At 34.6% G+C, this 23691-nt stretch overlaps 1 protein-coding gene across 2 annotated transcripts in view; it reads right to left on the reverse strand.

The window, feature by feature from the left end:
• Positions 1-23691, reverse strand: part of PCDH17 (protocadherin 17) — a 91442-nt gene that overhangs the window by 49316 nt on the left and 18435 nt on the right. For both annotated transcript variants that reach the window (XM_086771794.1, XM_086771795.1), the window contains exons 3-4: positions 11928-11986; positions 11603-11775 (exon numbers count right to left, since the gene is read on the reverse strand). In XM_086771794.1, the coding sequence (XP_086627920.1) occupies positions 11603-11775; positions 11928-11986 (232 nt within the window). The remainder of the gene's footprint in view (positions 1-11602; positions 11776-11927; positions 11987-23691) is intronic.

Genomic DNA, 23691 nt, shown 5'->3' on the forward strand with positions numbered 1-23691 from the left:
AAACAGACTATGAAAGTAACAAAAATATGGATATTATACATAGTTGTGTATAAAGAAAAGGTATCCATAAGCAAATTCAAAACTTTTATAGCTATATATCAAGAACTAGGCTTCAACATCTGATAGAATTTCATTTTCACAATAAATATCATGAAGCCAGAGAATTTTAAGATTTGTTTTTATAGTGTTTGAAAATTGTAATAAATGTTAATTGTAAGTGTCCTGAGTTAATATAATAGTGCTTCCTTTGGGGACAGTTATATATTTAGGGACTGTAACATATTTTACGATACTGTGGACTTGCCACTGTGATTTCATCCAAGTATACATTTTGAAGATATCCTTATTTGTTTATTATAAGCCTGAATGCCAAACAAAAAATACCACACTGGCAAGTTAAGCTGAGTTTAAAGCTTTCCTCACAGTAGCAGCTGTAGTGTTCAATGACAGTTTCTTTCTCCTTCCCTCTCTACTCAGTGCACTTTTCATCAAAAATGCCTGCCTGTCCTGTGCACCCAGATATTATAGAATCATTGAATGGTTAGAGTTGGAAGGGACCTTCAAAGGTCATCAAGTCCAACCCCCCTGCAAGGAGCAGGGACATCCCCGACTAGATCAGGTTGCTCAGAGCCTCATCCAGCCTGCCCTTTTAATATTCCTACCTGGGTATCAACTGTTGGGTCATAAAACTTTGAAGCACAAAAAGAGTGTTACCTGACATAACTTAGGGTCAACTTTCTGTGTGCTATAATATAGACACAAATTTTACAAATATTTTAGTCAAACTATTTCAATTTGCCTTTTTATATATATATATATATTATTTGCCTATGGGCAAATACTAAGTCTTTAAAAGAAATCAGGTTAAGAATTTGACAGAAATAATTTCATAAACTATTTTGCAGTTGGTTGTTTTTTTAATAGAGAAAAAATATTGATCATTTTTAGGAGTAGCCACCCATATTTGTTAGGGCCACATAATGTTATTTCCCACAATACATGTGCAAAATTTCTGCACTAAATAAAATATTCCTGTAAAAGAGATGAGAGGTTGATACTTTCTGAATTTGTTATAAAAGTGCAGTATGAATATTGTATACTTCAGGGAAGAAAAAAAAAAAAGAAAAAATAAAAGTTATGTCTTCTTGAAATTAAAAGTAATTTTGGATAAATACAGACCTACATTGTCTTTATATGAACTTTTTTTACAATAACAAAATACAACAGGGATAACGGACAGAATCCTCACTTCAAATCAAAGTGGTAAAGTAGAAAAGAAATACTACATGCTAAAACTAATCACACACACGAAGTGTAGAACTACACATATTCAGTAGTGCACATAGACCCAATCTCTGCTTCCCTAGGCCATGCACATTACAGATGTGCTGCAAAAAAAGCCTCTTCACAGTAGCAGAACAGACAAAATTCCAGTTGTGTTTCTGTTGTTTGAAGTCTGTAAGTTTGACTCAGAGCTTGGAAGGTTGTTTGGACTACTTAATTGCCTAGAGATCGTGTCCAATGTGCAACCTAAATTGCATTTTTTTAATGTAAGAACTATATATTCATTTGTTCAAACAGAAGTTGAATTAGATAATAAAATTCACTATGAAGAATTTAATTCAAAACTGAGAAACAGTTGATAGACTACCCTCTAAAAAAAGCCAAGAGGCACATCCCTATAATACTTGAACAGACTTTGAAAATCTATTATTAAATATATAATGCTATACATGTATATACACAAATATATGTACATTAATGTACACTACAATAAATTATTAATGATATATAAAAAACTTCATTTTCAAATACTCTGTTTTCAACTGTATACTCTATTTTAGATTGAGAGCTTTCACTTCAGTATTATACTTTCCCAAAACAAGATTTATTAAGAAAATACAATGTTTTATGTAAAAAATTTGTGATTTTTTTTTTCCTTCACATTTGCAGTTTTAAAATAAGCATGCTGTGTTTTAAAGCTTTCCATTTTCCCTACTGTTAAGGTTTATATAGATTACAAAATTTTCAGGGGTATCAGTTAACAATGTTTTGTTTCTGTATTTGTGCATAGGTATGTGTACTTACATATACTACATATAAACTACTAAGAGATTAAGGATTTTTCACACATAGCCACATGAACACTGATTTATATGAGACTGTTTATGTTTAAAAAGTTCGAATAATATGGTCCTAAATTTTAAAAAAAGCATTTACTTGTCTTAAAGGGTGTTTTTCTGTGCCACAGTATGACTTGGTTATACTGGGCATATGCTCCTCTCCATTTCATGCTGCAGAAGGGAGCAGATGGAATTAAATATAGCTTGGCGTGCAGCACAGGGGCAGCCATGGAACAGTGTTTTTTAGTACCACACAAGCGCTACCAGTTCCATATACATTAGAAATGAAACACAAAAAAAGGGCATGTCACCTTCAGGAAAGGGTAGTAGTCAGGGAACATCTGTTATACATGCAGTATTCCCTGTAGAAAGAACTGAAACATAATGAAATATGCATCAAAAGTTCCCTATGCACTGAGGAACATTAAGTCCCTTTCAAACCATATGAAGCCCACTTGGGGAAGGGAGGTTATTTGAGTACAGCAGCTGGAATAGGAGAAAGCAGCAGCAGGCAATGGAAACCAACTGTTCTCCCTTTCTGGAAATTGGGATGGTCAGTAGATGCACAGAGGCTGATACACAGCCTGCGTGTGTCACTGATGTACAGAGACCAGACAAAGTTTCACTAGGCAGCTATTAGTTAACCATACTGCAGCTCTGTCTCTGAGCAAAGTCCATGTTAAATGCTTAGTACTATTACATCAGGCACTCTTATTGTGAAACACATTCCCTACAATTCTCTGACACTGGGAGCTCATCCCATAATCTAATATGTTCAGAGGAAAGTCTGCAGAACAGGTCAGTGCAAGTATTCCTTTTCAGTACATTTTACTCAGGACTAGACAATATATCACATCCTCATGTTTAATCATGGCATCATAAAAAGCAGGGCTAGAGTGGATTCTCTGGCCCTGGGTAGATTAAAATAAATTTAGATCATCGCTGACAAATGTGTGTTTAACTAGTTTTAAAAACCACCAGGAAGGGGATTCTTTAACTTAGGTGGGCAACCTGCTTCGGTGTCTAGTTACCTTTATAGCAAAGTTCTCCCTCACATGTAACCTAAATAGCTCTCCCAGCAAATGAAACAAAAATAAAAGGCAATCACCATCCCATTTATAAAAACTTTATATGTACAAATACTTTTATTACGTTTCACCCCACAAGTTGTTCATTTAAACAAATACAAATTCTAAACAAACACTACTTTCAAACTTCATCCACCATGTTTCATAAACTTCTGTCTTCTGCTGTTATTCTGCCTCTTTGTTGATACTGAATTTGTCCAGATCTTCCTTAAACATATGCCTACAAACTGAGTATGGTGGCTCTGTCACTAATTAGAGTGTGCTGCAACCCTGCTCCAAATTAAATGATACCACTTTTCTCCCTTTGGAAAACAGGGCATAGGAGAAGAGTAGCATGTACACAGAAAAAAAAAAAAAGGGCTAGGAAGAGGACAGACCCAATTACTGTATACAGAAATCGGGAGATACTCTTTATTCCAGAAGAACAACAACAACAAAAAAAGCATTATTCCAACTGAGACATTACTGAATGGAATAATTCCTATCTCTTATTTAAGACACTTATGTTATGTCTTCCTCAGCTGGACATAAAACTATTGATAACTACAGTCCAAGTTCAGGTTTCCAATTAATACGCATTAGCTTTACAGTAAGTCCATCTGCAGAATATTCCTTCTTTTTTTGCTAACAACAATGTGGCTGGAATACACAGCGGCATTGTGTCAAAACTTTACTGTTATCACTGTATATTATATCTGTATTTTCTGCTAACTTAATAAAAGGAGACACAATCATACAGTGATGATTTAAAATGAGAAAGAGAAGAGATGTATTTATTTTAAGTCTCCTTTCTATAACTGAGTAAACACACATACACGTGCACACGCACACTCTCACGTATGTTTTTTTAAACTATAATTCTGTACAAGCTTAATGAAAAGAAAACTGTAAATATACCATACAAGGATGTTTTCAGACACAGATTAAGAGGCAGCAATAGACTTTCTAGTCACGTTACAATAGTTTCCATCATATTAAGTATCCATCCAACATACGAATTTATGCCCTAAAATTTTCATTAACAAAAGTAAGCACAGGCAGAGAACATCCATTTACCACCCAGGGAAATGCATAAAGCCTGAAACAATGAAAACTACCTATTTTCCGGTTACCTTGTTTCAAAAGTTGTTGATCTTTCTATGCCCCCACTTTTCTTTCAATTTATAAAAAGAATGTGAAAAGAAGAAATGTTAGAGGAAGATAATGATTTTGACATAGAAGGGCCTCATATTACTGAGAACTGCAAATTCTTCTCTTGCTCTTCTAGTGGGAATAAAACAAAAAGATAACTTATGGCTTCTAAGCTTTCCAAGCAGTACAATGACTGTGCTCAGTCCTGGAAAAGGTGGTGTCAAAAAAGAAAGTATATAAAGGAAGTCATGAGATTTACACTAGTGACAGAGGAGGGATATTCTGCTTTGTTGTCTCTAAAGTAAAACACAAAGAAATGCGCACCAACAGTTACAGCACCCAAAAGTTAGAATTTGCACTCACATCTCAAACATGAGACTTATGGAAGCAGACTTGTGATCTTAAAGTGCATGTTATGCATTAATTTGCAAATAAACTCACCAAAGAAAACTTTTAAAATATATTAATGTTTTTATTGGAACAATCTCAACCTTTTAAGGTGTTAGCAATGATATATCTAAATCGACTCAGTGGTGAAGCTTCCAATGAAAACAAAATATAGGGAAAAAATATAGATAACTTTCAACCACTGAATTAATTTGTAGTTATAAAATAAGTAGAAAGAATGAGGGGGAAGATTAAATTTCCTGAAAAATGTAGCATAATATACCAAATGGTGTATAGATGAAGCTGTGCTGGATGACTATCATCTCTTTGTGTGACAAAACGTCCAGCAACACATTTTGTGTGTGTACAGATGCAGAAAGTTCTTTCTGCATGTTTTGAAAGTCGGTTATAGAAATTCCCCTCCCTGATTTGTGGCCATATATATTAATTAAATGTGGGATACACTAGTAACAAAACTTCACTGCTATTAGATACATGATGATAATAATCTGCCAGATGCTGAAACATGCACCTGATTAAAAACCTGGTTTGGCAGAACTCAACTCCAGTTGAAAAGCAGGATAACAGGCAATAATAGATGGCAATAATAGGCTAAGATACTCTGATGCAAAGTGTATTCCCTGTCACTTCAGCTGCCAGACTGTTTGCACTGCTTTTCTATTTTGTAACAATGAAGGCAGATAAGTAAGTAGGCGAAGTATTAAGGTAATCCATCCCTTCTCCATTAGGATGCCACTTCACTTTCTTTTCTGACTTCTTTTAGGACAAACAACTACTTCCTCAGACTCATTCTTTACTTGGATAGTTTTGCCTGAAATTCAAAGCTGCTCATATATTGACAAGAAGAGCACACTACAGAGAGAAGCTCTATGCCTGGAAACACTCCCATCTCTAACGAGGAAACACCAAACAAACTGGACTGTGCTTAAACAGGTTGAACGACCTGATTATCATTCAACCTGATGTCACATCACTCACAAATCTAGACTCAGTATTGAAATAACTGAAATGTAAAAAATTAACTGAAATTTACTGGTAGACTAGTAGATGGTCTAAAAATAAATCCTAAAACCAGAAAGACATTCAACACAACTGCAAATGAGGGAAAGAAATCTTTAATACTCTGAGAAAATTTAAGTTGGTAGATACAAGATATTTGTATTTATTTTGCCCAAATCCATCATATAATTTGCTCATTACATAATACAACAACAGATATGTCATAGATTACTGGGTATTAACATGAAAATGGTTATGACAATCATCTGTACAGCAAAGTCAACCCACCTATATTCCTCTTTCTAGTACATTAACTTAAGTTCAAAGGGAGAATATTATTCTGATCTCACAAAAAAAAGGGCATTGGAGAACATTTGCATAGTCTAGACCAACCTAGGTAAGGAAGTCTTGGAAAAGTGGTACCTAGATCATCTTTGAACAAGTGTTTGAGGTAAGGCATTTAGAACATTTGAATCTTTTACGAGTACTCCTCTGACTAATTAATTTTAAAGTCTAATACCAACAGAAATTTCAATATTAACATTCAACAAGGACTTCATAAGAAGGATGAGACCAATAATGATGCTGCTGATTCTCTTAAATTTAGAAGTACCGTTCCACTGAACAAGGTACTCACAGTACAAAAGTAGGAAGAAACTACTGGCAGTGGCTTAAATGACATAATGAATTTGTTAAACACATTGGAGTGGATATCAAACAAATATAAATATGGTTTTATTCATCATAGAAGTCTGTAATTCTACATACATTTTTTAATCTTAAATAAAATATCCCACTATTAGAATGAGACCAAAATAAAGTATCTCCAAGGTGTTGATAACCAATTTGGTCAATTAGAAGCAGTTACAGAATAGATAGTTTAGTCTTTGACTTACACTAGTCTTCATCTAGGTTTACACATGTGCTTGCATAAAGCACAGAAGCCAAAAAAAAAGGAGAGATAAAAATATGTGGAAAAGAACAAATGAAAGGGAAAAAAAATTTAATTTTGTGTGGGTTTCACCTAACTGTTTCCAGAATTTACAGTTCTAGAAATAGATACTACTAAGTCATACTAAGAAAAGGAGAGAGACTTTCAATACAATTAAGTTGCTCTTGTAGCTTGTCTGGATAACAATTAATCAGATGAAAGAGAAGAACAGTTATTACGTGCAAGTCCTGATATACAACAGCACCTTACCTAACCATGTTAGAGGTAAGTGAGTGGGAAGGGACGACAGTCCTAGACATAAAGACTCTTAGATGGCATCAGAAAGAGTAGTGTAGTCTGACAGCTATTCACATTCTGAGCACAGACAGAATGTGACAGAAGATGTTCTGTCCAGGGGAAAGAAAACTACAGGATGAAGCAATGTTGAACAAAATATTTCACAGGTTGTGTCAGCTCTGAGGGGACTCCCAGCCTCCATAAGTTTCTCAGAAGAGGCCATTACAAGCTCTGAGAACTTTGAAAGTAAGTATTTCTCCACAATTTTCTTTTTTCCATTATCTCATTAAGCTGATGTACTCATAAAAGAACCCATCATACCCAATGGCATGGAAAGCATGGGTGATGATGTCAGTCAGTAGAAATTTGCTTGTTGAACTTTCTGCACTTATCAGTCTAGACTGATTCTCACTTAGTTAAACAGAATGGATTTTCATTATTCTACAGACTCAAACAAGACTACGGCAAGAAAATCAATGGATAGTCCAGAAAAAATGTTGGTAAAAATTCTGATAATTTCGGCTCTGCTGCAGATGGGTAATGCAGGATACTAATTTTCAGGGATCACTCTTGTTTAGAAATTGAGAATATAAATGTACAAGTTACTACAGACTCATTCTGTGAATGTGTTCTGTGAACAAACTCAAGAGTTAACAGTATTCATAAAGATTCTATAACACTGGTATAGGTTTTATTCCTAAAACTGTTGCATGTAGGACTGTATCAGTTGTGATGCAAAGGTATTTTTGTTGTGCTGATGAAGAAAGAAGTATTATATCTTTATGTTTTATTTAACAGATTTTTTGTTGTTGTTGTTCTGAAGATACATTTATACTAGTCATCTAGCACTCTTCTACAGAGAAACCTGCTGAGCAATACAGGTCCTCAGACACCAATGCTGAAGAGTTTCCTTTTACCGTTTCTCCAAGGAGGTGCCTCGGGATTTCGTTTATTCTCAGGATCCGTGCTACTGTTAACGAGGCAACAGCACATGAAGAAATGCCCCCTCTATGGGGTGCAGGTGTGAACGGCAAGCAAACGTGTTGAAAGATGCAATGCACAGTGATAAAGCAAAAATTCAGCAACAAAGCTATCGAATTTGGAGATACTTAATCCTTTAGATATTTTTTTTGACAATGACATGAAAAATGTAGATTTATGTTAAAGCAAGAAAATACAGACAGTAAAAACTGAAATAAGAAGGAAGGAAAATTCCTAGGAAAATCTAACAAAATTATTTACGAGCAACTACAGAAAAGTCCATAACTCTATACTGTTTTACTGATTATAAGGTAAATATACCCAGGATTAATTAAGAAAAGTATAAAATGTACATTGTGCTGTTGTACTGCTTCCTTGTAGATATAATTTATGGTTTATGATATAATTTTCAGCTTTGAGTAACTTTTAAAGAAATGCAGATTATTGCTGTTATGCTTAAACCGCACCAAACAAAATTATTATTCTGTTATTTAAATATAAAATGTGAATAATACATGCTGCTTCAAGCGAAATAAACAGGTAACTTGACAAATGTATTCAAAACTATTAATTCCTGTAAGGCTTCTAAGTAAGGTGATCTCAAACTGTCCAAACTAATGATAAGGTTTAAAGTCTCAGCAACAGAAGTGAAAAAAGAAAAGTAAACAAAACAAATCTATCTAAAACCATTCTATTGAAAGAGTAGCAGGCATATGGAACAAGCTGCTTAGTAAGACAGCTGATTTAGAAAGCATAAGTAAGCTTAAGAGATAGCTAGATATTTTTATGCAGAAAGTGGCTTGGAATTCACAGCAAGAGGATATATGATTGAGATTACTAAAATGAGACATGCTTATTTTAACACAAAAGTTTTACTGTTCTGATAACTTTCATAGGGTTGGGGGGTTTTTCCCCCTTTTTTTCCATTAAGGCCAAGCCGTGAGCTTTCATAAGCACTTCATAAAAATATCTAATTTGCAATATATTTCTCATTTGTGTGAATGTTTACAATCACCACCAGACAAAACCTGCAGTCTAGAAATATTTTTTGTGAAATAAAGCATTTTTATAGTAAACTTACTGAGGCTTTACAATTCACTCTTTTCACTATTTTAATGCAAATGTAATGTAAGCTTGATTGCTTCCTCTCCCATGCTGAAATCAGATGTCTTGACTACAAAAAATATTTTTTCATAAAATTTCCTATTTCTCTGTTACTGATAGAAGTGCAATTGCGCAGTGCTACTGACACAATTTTTGTCTCAATATGACCATTTAATTTTCAAACTGTCTAGGCTAGAGTTGCTCAAAATCGTAGTTAAATTACTAGTACCACTAGCATTCTTACTACTGTCATGGGTAGAATTGGACCCTTGACAATAGTGTTTGGAATTACATACAGAGGGTGTCAAGATCAAACTTAATTCATTTAAAATTAGGAATTTCAAGTCAAGGTCTTGAACTCACAGTTAATACTGATATTTTTTAAAAAATGTCAGAAGATCTAATAATTAGCACTGTTCTAATAGCAGAAATTAAGCTATTTTAAGTATCTTTAAACAAAAAAAAAAAATCAAGTCTGAACCTTTGTTACAAAGTATTGAATTCCCATCCTTGCGTACAACCCAGAATGATGACAGAACCACAACTTCTGATACTGCTTCAGGTGCTGCTGAAGACAGTTGTTTCTAGCAAGCTGTCCATCTCCATTCCCCAGAAAAGAACTTTTCTCTAAAGAAAATGCAGTCCTTTTTTTTTTTTTTTTCTATTGTAAACACATATATTTTATTAATCACTCTCCTTCAACTTGGCTTATGATCAGAGGAAGTAATTTTGTTTACCTTCTTACAAAAGGGAAAAGTTACTTTGGATTAAGAACCCTAATTGTGCTAAGCTCAATGACAAGTGATCATTGATTTCATTGGAAACACCACTTTGTAACACATTTGTTACTGCAATGATCTGTAACCCCATAAGGTGTTCACTTGCAGGTTCAGTTTTCATCATATGCAAATGATTTTATTACATTACACTTGAGATGGAAGAATTCGTACAAGTAAACAAATTGATATCATTACCATCTCTAGGAAAAAAAAAAAAGAAAAAGAAGTAGAAAAAAAAAATAGTAGTGTAACTTTGTGAACTCTAGCCATACAGTCCTTTTCTAAAAACTCACACATTTTTAATTTGAGTAGTAAATCCTTTCCTAATGAAACTTTTAAAATTTTAGAACTCTTTCATGGCTGTATTTGATAGATAGAAATCCAGCTATTTTCTCTTTTTCTTACACAAAACTGAGAAAATTAGACAAACACTCAGCTTCTTAAAAAAAATCAAGTCCAGTACTTCATCTTTATACAGATCAATGTCCAATTATAAGTAAAGAGTTGTTGTGGCAAAAGGTCAGGAAAAAAATAATCTTTCTGGAATTTATTACTTGGAAAATAAGGTCATATATGAGGTCAACATTGAAATACATACAGAATAAATTATACTGCAGCATTCTAAATATTCTACACAGCAAAAATTATATTGGAATCGCAACATAATAAAAAAAAATGAAGTTAAACATGTATTTTCTGATGACTGTACTACTGATGAGACCAGGATAAGAGGTAAAAACCCCCTAGGTCTAATTAATCAGCTTTTAATAAAAAGCTTATAATATATTTCTGCTTAATTATAAATACAGATTCTTATTAAGGCTGACTTATTTAACTGTCTTTAACAGTGAATCATCTTCCCTACAACAAACTAAAATAATAGCAAACATACAAAACATTTTAAAATAATTCAGTGGTGCACTTCCTTATTGCTTATAGCCTAGAAGCAAAATACAAACACATACAATGCTGCAGTACTCAGTCTATCTGGTGCTTTTGAAAAAAAAAAAAAAAATGTTTCTTTTGCAATAAAAGACCTCATAATTAGATAAAACACATCTGGAAAAAATGAATTTGACACAGAGTTTGAGGAAATAAACATGCTTATTCGTCAGAACGAATGCATGCAGAGAGCACTGTCATTGTCCTGATAGAAATCATTTTAGCTGCTTCACAGACACTCATCTTTGGTACCTTCACAGGATACCAATGAAATTATACTGAAAATCAGATTATATTAATATTTGACACTTCTCACACTACTATTAATTGTGAAATCAAAATTACAAACAGGAAAATACATCCATGAAATGAAAACATCTTCTGATCCATTTTTATTCTTGTCTGATATCCCAAGCCTCTTTTCTTCTTCTCCAAACTACGTGAGGAATGTAAATGACTGGTGTTCTTTTATCTGTTGCAGTCATGTCTAGTCTGATTTTCCAAATTGCATTTTGGTAGAAGGACTGTATGTAATATATCACAGGCCATGCCAGTGGAGATAAAGTATATTCTAATCATTTTTTAAAAGTACTGATTTTTTTTCTTTTAATCTACTTTGGATACATGTGGTTTCATTTCATGTTCATTCTGAAAGACACTGAGCATTCTTTGCTCTGGGCTAGCTACAAGATTTATTGTTTTCTCTGATAGTATTATCAGTAGGGTATTCCACCCTGATAAACCGCAACTGCAATACTAATAGGTTTATAATGACAGCTTAAACTTTACGCTTTTGTAAGCATTGGAGGCTTTACTCACCTTGTTCAAGTGGCTGGCTTTTAGTTGAAGTAGTTTTCATCTTGAGTGCCTCCCTAACAGACATGTCACAGCAGGAGCCTTTGTTAGTGTCTTGGTCGCTGTCAGCCTGATCACTGTCCCCATGCCCGCTGTCCCTCAAGCTGGCTCTTTCTGGATCCTTGAACGTGGAGCTACTGAAATACATATTTAAAAAAAAAAAAGAAAGAAAGAAAAAAGAGAGATAGAGTTATATTTACTTGTTCTAAGTTTAACTGTACTCTCTGGCAAAGCAATTTTGACAAGAATGCAAATGGGTAAGCCGAGAAAGTTATTTAATAGGCCTTACCTTTGAACAAACTGCTGCCTGCTGCCCATGTAATTGGGCTCTGCGGGAAAATTGTCTGTCTGTGAAAGAGAAGGAAAAAAATACGTATAGTTGTACACTGGACAAATCTCCTGCAGAGCAACAAGATTTCCTAGAGGAGAAATGATTAATAATTCAAAAATTCCCTTAATCTTCAGATTTGTACATTTTAATTAAATTGGAAAATGCTGGCGTGTAATTATGTGCTCAGAACAATTAAATGATTCCGGTCCACAAATTACCTGCTAAAGTAAACAATGAGGCTCCAATAAGTGGCATTCTCTGTTAGTAACCTGACAGATGACACTGTTTATGTTTTTTCATTAGTTAGATATTAAGACTGATGGTTATTGAAAATGAGAGAAAAAAAATTACTTTTGCATATTACAAAAGTGAATTATTCAATAATACTAATTTTTAATCATAATTACACCATCTACTGGGATTCTGAAGTCCTTACTGCTGTAATACAATTTCATATATTGCTATATTACTCTTGAATTTAAAAAAAATAAACCAACAAAATCAAGAAAATTTGCAGCTGATTAGCTGTGGGGTTTATTAAATGCTACCGGAAAAGTGCAAATATGAAAATATTTGGATTTTCTCTCTTTAATTTTCATCAGTATTAATAGCTACATCATAATAATGAGAACCACACATGCAAACAAGAATATTAAATGATTGTTGTAGACAAGTAGTTTTAAAAGAAGGTACTTTCATTAAGTCTGTCATGAGTATATTTTTAGCAGCATGAGCTAAGTAACTGTAGAAGCAGAAGTATTTACAACATCCAGATCAACATGGAGTCCTGCCAAAGGGAACTGAATTCCCCTTGTATCATCAGCTGAAGTTCTTTGGGAGAAAGAGAGACTGCATCTTTCACAAAACTCCATATACTGTACATTCACACACGTCACTTCTTCTTGCAGCTGACCTGGTGACAGAGCTTCTACTGTTTTCGGCATCACTTCATATCACACCACTATGCTTCACAGCAGCTATGAGTTTTGCAACAACATCTAGTATATCAGTATGGGTAACACAGGCAGTGCTCAATTAATGGAGCAGAAGGCCTAAGGTAAGGTTTAGTGTCACACAACAAGTGTTTACACCAGTGACTGGTCTCTTATTACTTGAGTTTCCCCACCACTCCCCAACTCAATTATTTTAGCTCTGGTTTGATTTTATAGGTAGGTGGTAATTAGAAATATTTGCTACTTCTTAACAGTCACTGCTGTTTGCAACAGAAAATAGGTAGCCTCTTGCCACTTTCAAGGTACACATGAAATACATGTGCTTATGTACCATGGATATCTAATGTGATTTAGAGAGGGATGGAAGATGAAGATTTATCTTGTGTTCAGTGTGTATTAAGTCAATTTACAATGTACTTTCTTCTTGTTTCTAGTTAAATCCTTTGGTTTAAAAATTAGGATTATAACATACATTGTGTTCACACTTTGAAGTTGTTTCTAATTTAAGTTATGGCGTACATCATATTGTAAATATCATTACAAAAATAATTTGATGTTTTATCAGTGAATTGTCTTTTTTTTATAAACTATATGACATAATCAGTTTTACTCATCTGTTTTCAAAATATAGCATAAAGCACCTATACTTATAATTCTAAATGAAAAAATTCTTAATTTTTATCATATCAAAATTGCACATAATTTGGAAATCTGAGTGTTTATGTCCAACTAGAGGCTTGTTCTTCAGCAGCATCACTAAAAGACGGGCTTATGAAAGTTCTTAAATACTGCCTAAGAAATGCAAACAAGTAGGGAAGGAGAATTCTGAAGATCTGGGACATCAAACAGTGTTGTGCCACTGCTTTTACAAGTCATCGTTTCAGAAGCTGATTATTTCAGCTACAGGAATTCAAACTTTTTAAAATCTGGCCATTTCAGTTAGGGGACAGTTTAGTGCTCTGCACAACATCTTGGTTTTAATACATGCAATTAGAATAAGAGCTTGTCTTAATTTTTAACATGTTTTAAGTTATAAAAGCAAATACTGAAAACCAAAAAAAAAAAAAGAGAAAGAAATGAAGGGGTGAAGATAAGTATTTCAGCATTCTTATATGTAGTCTCTCAAATGTATCACATCATATTTTGGATGCAGCCTTAATTCTGCCAGTTTTCTTTTCTTGACACAAATTGTAAGCGAGTATCTCTCTGTGTGCCTCAAATCTACCTCATTTTATATATATATATATAGACATGTAATCATTATGACACTTACATTGCCCAATACTTCTCAACTCAAATAAACTTTTACAATTGCAGAACTCATGTTTACTTTCTAGATCTAGTATCTCAACTATAGATGCATAGGAAAACTGGCCTTATGCATTTACTTACGTAAGTGGGATGGTTTTGTGTAGCGGGATAGCGGGGGGGCAGGCTACTATGGCAGCTTGTGCAAGAAGCTGCTAGAAGTTTCCCCCGGTGGACTCAGCCAGGCCTTGGGCGGACCTGCTGCTGGCCAGGACTGAGCTCATTGGCAACAGTGATAACACCTCAGTATTAACATATTTAAGAAGGGGAAAATAAAACAGAAGCAGGGGCAGAGGGAGGGACGCATGAGCTTTGTGGGCCTTGCAGCCCTCATCCTCTGGCCTCCCGCAGGGTGGCCATCTAGGCCCGACTCGACCCGGCCCAGACGAGAGAAGAGAAGAGAGGAGGTGTGAAGAGAACCTGAGAGGCGTCTGCCTGAGCCTAATTGTAAAGAATTTATTGTGAGAGGAATGGCTGCAGATGCCAAGGTCAGTGAAGAAGGAGGGGAAGGAGTAATGTTGCCCCTGACAAGATTCCCCTGCAGCCCATGCTGCAGCCCATAGATGCCCAGGGAGGAGCAGAGATCCACCTGCAGCCCGTGGAGGACCCCATACTGGGCCAGGCAGATGCCTGAAGAAGGCTGTGGCCCATGGAGGGCCTGCGCTGGGGCAGCCAGTTCCTGAGGGACTGCACCCTTTAGAAAAGGACCCCATGCTGGAGCAGTTCATGAAGGACTGTAGCCCGTCGGAAGGATCTCACACTGGAGCAAGGGAAGAATGCAAGGAGTTCTTCCCCCGAGGAGGAAGGAGCAGTGGAAAATGACATGCAATGAACTGATCATAACCCCCATTCCCTATTCTTCCTGTGCCAGTCGGGGAGGGGAGGAGGTAGAAATAATCTGAAATGAAGTTAAGCCTGGGAAGAGGGGAGGGGGAGTTGCTTTTGTTCTCTCTTATTATCCTGCTTTGGTTTTATTATTAATAAACTGAAATAGTTTTCCCTAAGTTGAATCTGTTTTGCCCACAACAGTAACTTGAATGATCTCTCCCTGTCCTTATCTCAAAGCTCGAGCTTTTTGTTTTATTATCTGTCCCCCATTCCCTTGGATGGTGGGGAGAGTGAGTGAGAGACTGCATACCTTGGTCCCAAGCAGGGCTAAACTACGACAGTAAGACATCTACCTCCTCCTAAATACAGCAGCTACTAGAATCAATATTTCTATTTTTTTTGTGTCATTGTCAGGCAAAATGTTTTCTGTAAACTGCTTTTTCATCAATTCTTTGCCATTAGAAAAATCAGACCTTTGCCCTGACATTAATTATAGCACCTCCTTAAGGATGGTGCTAAGAACTTACCTATAAGCTGAACCACAGTAAGAACTGGCCATACTTTTTATTTCTGCTTTTTCATAGCAAAAAAAAAAAGCATTTCACACACCCTGGACTAGCCAAGATACAAATTTTATAATAGAATTTATGACCACAACTTAACTGCCATCCTAAAAATGGGAACTGCTTCTGATAAATTCTGTATTTATGGTAATCATTAATGACCTTTAACTCTATAATAATTTAACTTATTTCCTTCATGTTGTATTTTGCAGCAATACAAACACTTGGGTAGCATCTTACAGTGAGTTCATTACTGCAAAAGAACAAATGTAAATGCTTGATAACCATATACAGCCACTGAACTCAGAACTGAATTATTTTCCTTCTGCTCTAAAAGCATTAGACCTTCTCCTACGAACTATGAAAGTATGATGCTTGTGTTAAGCATACAAGATACAGGCAGTAAAGAGAGAATTGCTTCATATATGATAATATCTATACAAAAACTGAGATAACAAACAAACATTTAATTTTAAGGCTACGCAGTTTAGAGGAATCTTAGAAAGGTAAGCATTTGCTTCACTATGGATTACAAAGAGATACGGATGTCTAATGCTCATAGACACTTTTTTTTTTAATCCCAGTTGAAGTGAGAGGACATATACTTAAAATTTTTACACTTTAGCATGGAAGTGCTATTATACATTTCAGCTCATGCATTAAGCATACCTCTTTACAGTGCATAGCTGTAACTCTAAGAAATGAGTGCTACTTTGAAAAATCTATCAACAGCAAATAAACTCTTTGTTCTTCTCTGGATATATAGCCCTTTCTAGGAAATCAGAACCACGTGCCTCTCTGTTTGCCTCCATTTTCAGTTCATCTGCAGATAACCATCTAAACCAGATAACCACGGTCACCTACTCTAAGCTAATTAGCTAAGATCTGTCTACAAGCATTAGAGACATACAAGATAATTCATCCCATTTTGGGCATCTAGCTTTAGGTATGTACTGCTCCTGGAAATTACTGTCACCAGTAACTATAGAGGAATCTAGATGACCAGCAAGATGTTCAGTGCAATAGCTACAGCTAAGTTAGATGCATTGTATCAGAAGTTAATTACATGGAATTACAGTCTCCTGATAAATAAACAAAAATTACTCAAATGCCAGCACTGTTAACCTCCTGAAGAACAAAATAAAACAAGCTCCACCCTCATCCTTCTCCAAAAAAATCCCCAGAAACAATCCATCTCTAAAAGTTACCAGAGCTAAATAGAAAAGAAATGTTTTCTGTCTCTATGATTCAAGGTTGAGGGTTGGAGTATCAGTTAGGTCACCAACTACTAAGACACAAGTTCTCCAGTAGGAAGAAAACATACTGGGTCAAATGGTCTCTAAAACAAGAGCAAAAGCAGAACTATGCACTGTCCTGGTTAAATACTGGAGAATGAAAGTCTATGATGTCAGCCTGTCTATAGCTCCCCTAGAGAAGAGATGCTGTTTTTATGGCTCATTTTCACAGATTATGGAACTAGTTAATTTCCAAATGAGAGTATGCCATTCAGCAATTATACTTTTTCACAGTTTCTACAATGACCCCTTAAAAATACTTTCTTCTGTCTATCTGACCTAATATGTGATCCTAGAGTAAATTTGAAATTTTAGGAACACTGCCACTCCTGCAATGTTGCAGAAAAATTCCTTGAGGATTTCTGTACGTACGCTTAATACAGCTTTCTCAAAAGGCTCATAAAAATTGTCATTTTGAAAGAGATCAGAATGCATATAAACCTTTGAAAAGCTGTTAAAATAAAATAAAAAAAAGAGTTACTATGTTTCAGAAAATATCTTACAGTTTGATTATGTTACCTTTTTCATTGAGGAGTTGAGGAGGAGGAAAGTGAAAGAACAGGTACATTAAACCTTTGCAAAATATACCTTTACTGGTATGGAGTTTCAGATGTGACAATATAATTGCCACAGACTAATAGCATGACTTGAAGAATTACTTACTGGCCAGTGTTCGCATGAAGACCACATAGAGCATCCTTCAAGTGCTATCATCAACTGCCTATAAAATGATTTGTTCTGTTGTGCATGTTAGTGCTTGCTTATTAAGAACACACAGGAGCCTAGATAAACAATATTGTTGCCAAGTATTATTCTCATATGGTGAATTTGGAATACTGAATTTTATAAATTCAAAATAAAACCATTCAGAAGTTTGAAAGTGCACTGTTAGGGTTTTACTAATTAATTTTAGAATGGCTATTATTTCCAAAAGTATCATTTAGAGAAAGGAAAATGAAAAATTATGGCCAAGAACAGAGTATCAGAAACCTATTCCTCATAGGATCCATTAACCTTAAATAGTCTTATAAGGAGAAAAAAAAAAAAGAAAAAAAGTGAAAGCTTCATCACTGGAAACAGTTTGAATCAGCCTGGACAAAGCATTACACAATTAATTACAGGAAATATTTTTAGCAATGGGATACATTAATCTCTTTTATTTTTTTTTTCATATATTCATGTTCACAACGTATATGTGTTTAGTCCTGTTGAAATATTTTGATATTATTATAAATAAAAAGGAGGTCCACTGTGGCTCTGTACGCAGATATATTTTTCAAAAAAAAAGTCAAGATTAAAATTACAGCCCCATATTAATTGATCAGATCTCACAGATTCTACTATTCCTCAGTAAAACAACAGTAGAGGACATCACAAGGCTTCTGCTTTCAAGAATTCCTATAAAAAGCAGGTTATCTATTAAAAATTAGGTTATATATTAAATATTATTTTTTTCTTTTTTAATAAAAATATTTGTTACACCACAGTTCTGAAGATTCTAGCAATCTTTTCTGTATTCCATACTGGTTGAATAAAATCAGATAAGAATAAAATAAAACGTTTTCTGTTCGACAGGTCTCTCTCCTAAAAAAAAAAAAATCTTAAAATCAACATGAGTACAAAGAAAAAGACGGAGAAATTGAAAGAGATGAAGAAGGGACAAGGGAGAGAAATGCAATATTTAAGTATTCTTGGCAAATTATGCCCAGAAATAATTGTCATATTAGGGAAAGATGTATTCTAAAATGTAAAAAAAAAGGACTTAAACATTAATCAGATTTATGAATATTAGACTACTAGAATATTCATAATTTTTTTCTCAGAATTACAAGAACAAGTATCACATTTTCAGAAATGATTCAATGCAGCTGCATTTTATGTAGGTGTTCATACCTGGAACTATAATAAAGCAAAATGTCTTTGCTGACTCTAACTTCTTTTTAAACATTAAAAGCTAAAATGAAATGAAACATCTCTCCCCTTTATCAGACTGCCACTTAATATCTAACTCAAGCATCTTCTGTGTCTTTTCTTGAAAAGCTTAATTCCAAGTATTCCCCCTACCCTCATAAAACAAAGATCTTCTTATATAATGGCAGTTGCTTTTGAAGACAAAGGAGTGGTATTCTGCCAAATCAAGTATTGAAAGAGCAGACAATTGTCTTCATTTTGTTAGGAACAGTTTGGGTTCAACCCAGTACAGTTTTTTCACAAAGACGCCTCAGTATATGACTGCCAGTGAGTGTATATACTTAGCCTGAAGTAGCAGTTTTTGATTTCACAAAGCTTACTTTATTAAGAAAACATATTAGCCCAATTAAAAAAAAAAAATTAAAAAATGAACTGGGCCTAAACTTCTGATAAGTTATTATACTTTTTTGAAGGATAAAATTAAATACACTGTTTTAACAAACCTTGTCCTAACATGTGCTCTTCACTCTCTTTCTTTTGAAAATGTTTTTGAGACATAATTTATATGACATGTACATATTTGGGAAGTTTCACACTTGGTGCAGAATGTGTATTTTGGTGTTAAAAGACCTATAGTGTGTTTATGTGAATTTCTGACATATGCAACATTCTGCAGAAGCACATTAAATACATAGGGCAACAGAAACAGTCAGATGCACAAGGCAATATTGTTCACCAGGCTGCTGTACTCTTTATTAAAGAGTCTGGGTGGCTTGTGTTTTCTCTTTCTCTTGAATGAGAAAAGCAAAACTGTGAGGGAAACACGGCCTGAGCTATTCAGTCAAATGCAGAGTGACTTCTGAAACATCAAAGTCTGGGGACAGACACTAACATCCTTTCCTGTTAGTCAATAAATGCAGATTCTCCCCATATAATTGCCTAGTCCATGTACTATTTTCGCTTAGCAAGTACTATATTTGTTACAAAAAAAAAAAAAATTCCTCTTGGTTTATTGCTTAAGCTTTCGTATTAAAGTATCATGGGTATTTCAGTTCTATTTTTATGACTGACTTAATGAAAACAATTATTTCTTAAATTTTTACAAGACTTAACTCTGCAATGCACAGGACACAAAAGAAGACAGAAGCCTAGACTGTAGGGATTTAAGACAGTGCAAAGATTAGAAGTTACAAGGCCCAATCAAGCTTCCTCTCACCTCATTGATGGCTGCACTGAGCCTGAAGACTGAAGAAGCTAAAAAGGTCACTACAGAGAGACATATTTTAAAGTGACCCTGCTAAAAAAGTAGACTTGAAAGACACTTAAAAGATGGGGTAAGACCAGACTCAGATCAGATTTTTTGATGTGAAATAAAACATTGAAACCTTTCAGGAACAAGCGGGGAAGTCAGCTTAACAAAAGCCTTCAACTCCTCTGTCAGAGCAGATACAGGATATATGTTTAAGGGCAGATTTCTCTCCTTAACAAAGATGAGACTAGGAAAAAGTGTGGAAGTTGAACACAAAACCTCCTTCTATTGCAAAGGGAATCAAGAAGATTTTATGGACCAAACTCAAATTGCTGTTTGTTTCACAATGGTTTGAGGTTTTGGAGACTCATTTTATTTTGCACTGGAGAAATATGAAATTTAAGCATCTGATGAAATTAGCAAGGTCTGGGAAGAGAATGTGGAAAGTTGTCAAATGGGAAAAAGTAATTATAATATGAGGTCTTAAGATTAACTACTTTTTGGAGAAGGTGCAAGAGCAGAATGTAGGAACATCACAACACATACAGAGCTCAAGCTGAAAGTACAATAGCTCTGCTTCTGCTATCACAGCGTCAATAAATAAGTATAATGAAATTCATGACACATTATTGCATTGCTCTGTATTGCTTCTATTAATTTAAAAATGATGAACACATTTAAAATTATTTACAACTTGTCAAATGCCTGTGAGCAGTGCAGTTAGAATGGCGCTTTAAGAGGCATTTGTGAAGATCTTATGAGAGAGCTTGATACGAGTTATATCAAAGAAAAGGTGGACGTATGGGAAAACAGAACAATAACTACTTCACCTGAATCTGCTAGTACAGTTGCATCCAATATATTTACACTGTTCACCAATGATACATACTTACTGAAGATACTCTGTCAATAAAAATCACATTAAGACCCTTTTGAAAGAGCTTCCCTGTCAATTAGGCTGCAGATACATTCTATTGCTCCAGTTTTCCTGTCAATTTAATATACTGGATCATATTAACAGTACTGGCTTGTCAATAAGGCAAATCCGAATCCTATTAATGGAGTTATACTGCCAATATAATCGGCTTCCTGTTTATCGAGCTCCTCAGTATTTGGGAAAGCTGTGAAATGGGATTATAAGGTTAGGTTACATACATCTGTCTCTATATTACATAAATATTTCAGGAATTGTACCCTGTTGTGTAAAGAAAGACGTATAATCGCTTTTTTCCGTTACATAAACTTCAGATAACAGAATAGTATAATTGTTTACCATTGCTGAGAAAACATTAAATCATCCTCATTTATCACATTAAGTTTCCTGCTTGCTCTTAATAATGTTGTTACTTTATAAGACAGTCTACTTGTGTGGCACATATATAGAGCTGCTAAGAGATGTATGCAGTCCACCCCACTCGCACAAGATGCTATCTGCTCCAGAAAATAAAAGCAAGGAGATAAAACACATTCTAGAATAAAATATGAAGCACTCTACAATTTCAATGCTTATTTAGCCTTTGTACTGTGCTGTATAATATTGGTGGAACGGAAGCTTGTAAGTATAATTCTAGTGTAACAGAAACCCCTGGAAGGAATTAATAAGAGGTAGTAGTTCGTGCATAAAAAACCAGTAGAAGTTCAGTAAGCCTTCTATTTAATATAAGCCTTAATGAAGTTGAACATTAGTTGCTTTTAACCGCATTCAATATTAAATAACTACTTTGACTGGATTAGCAGAATATACAACAGACCATTAAACTTGATTATATTAAAAAAAAAATCTTTTGCTTAAAAAAAAAGAAAAAAGAAAAAAGTAATTGCATTAAAATGTACTGAGCATTCTCTTATCAGATTAACTCCTTAGGTCTAGCTTGAAAATACGGATTTAAAAAAACCTGGTCCAAAATGACAGTTAAAGGTCAATGAATCAAGTTGCCAATTATATTTTCTGGTAGCAGATGGGTGCAATGAAACCTAATGATTGAATTTGAAACGCTTTAATGCACCTTTTATCTATGGCTCCCACCATGTTGAGTCTACCTTAGTATTCCTAACAGATACTATGTTTACTGCATACCAGACTCAACTACAATTAGTTAACTAGAATGAAATCTGCACCTATCACGATATCCATCTTATTCTAAGAATATCATACCACAAACTCAAAATAACAATACATTTGGGAGTGTGTCTTTGACAGCATTTGTTTTTTTTTTTTACTAACAATCTACGTGTTAAATATGAAGTCTAGAAATGAAGACATTAAAATAGAAAGGAAACTTTAAAAAAAATAGTGCCTTGAAATTTATGGAGACCAAAGTATTTTTTAATAAGTTAAAAAAAATATTTTTCTGTCCTTGTGTTTAAAACCTTTTTTTTCTGTATGAAAACAACCTTATCTTTTCTTTATTTCTTTCACGCACACAGATTTTACAGGGCAATTGAGAGCTCCTGGCATTTTATTTTTAATTTTGAGACATATCTGAACGCTTTTACTCAGCAGGAACTCCCAGTGAAGCCAGTAAGTGTTGTAGAATTTGTCCTATTCTTACCACTGCTGTTTTCCTGTTTCTAAGAGCAACATATCACAAATGTTTTCTGAACAGATAAAAGCTTATAAACACTGCAGTACTATATGGTGAAGAAGGAGATCAAATTATGGCCTTTTAACACTGACAAACTGTTTTGTACTCATAATATTTAGCAAGGGGAAACAGAGACACTGGATATTTTAAATCTGTTAAGTTTGTGTTAACATCTATCCGCTATGTTTACCTTCTTCTGTCCAACTCCTACTCTCACTAAAGGCAACAATAAAACTCCCACAAGCCATGACCTGAGGTCCACTGAAATCAATGGATGTTTTCAAATTGGTTTCAATAGCCCTTGGATCAGTCTGCTTACTTCAATTATGGGATAAGCAAGTCTTTACATAGTGTGCTACATTCCCACAGATACATATGTTGTATGCTGAAGAAAGCTACAAAGGAACAGGAAGAAGATTACAATAGTGATAGAAAATGAGAAGAAACTCTTAAACGTAATATTCCTTTATCCCAGCATATGGTCTTCTCTGTGGACGGCATTTAAACAGATTTGTAATGACAGTGACAGGGAAAGGTGATTAGCCAGGCAGCAAACACTATAGGTGGCACAAGACTCCAGTTTTATGTTTCTTCCCTACACAGTGAAAAAAAAATTAGCAATGGAGATAAAGCAGGACTTGGTTCTGAAGCCACACTGCCTGGACAGAAAACACACATAAAGTGGAACACTGAAACTTTCTTGCTAGGTGATGGTCAGAAGAACCGGGGTAAATCTAGATCGCCTCCTTTCCTTTAAGTCTGCAACCTTGTCCCCTTTCTCTTCCTAAAATCCTTCCCCATAAAAGCAATTATTTCCTTAAATTCCTTAGTAATTAGGAAGAAAATAACAGATGTTAAAACTTACGTTATTACCTTCTGTCTAATTTCTTATTTAGGTCATGCAACTCTGTTTCAATGTTTTGTTAAAAATCCCCAACAAAGTACTCTATAAACATTTTCTAATGGGATACAAAGCCCTACTTTCACACAAATACTTTGGCATAATTATTTCCTCTTAGGACTAGAAAAA

This window comes from Chlamydotis macqueenii, chromosome 1 (assembly GCF_036417535.1).
Source record: "Chlamydotis macqueenii isolate bChlMac1 chromosome 1, bChlMac1.mat, whole genome shotgun sequence".
NCBI lineage: Eukaryota > Metazoa > Chordata > Aves > Otidiformes > Otididae > Chlamydotis > Chlamydotis macqueenii.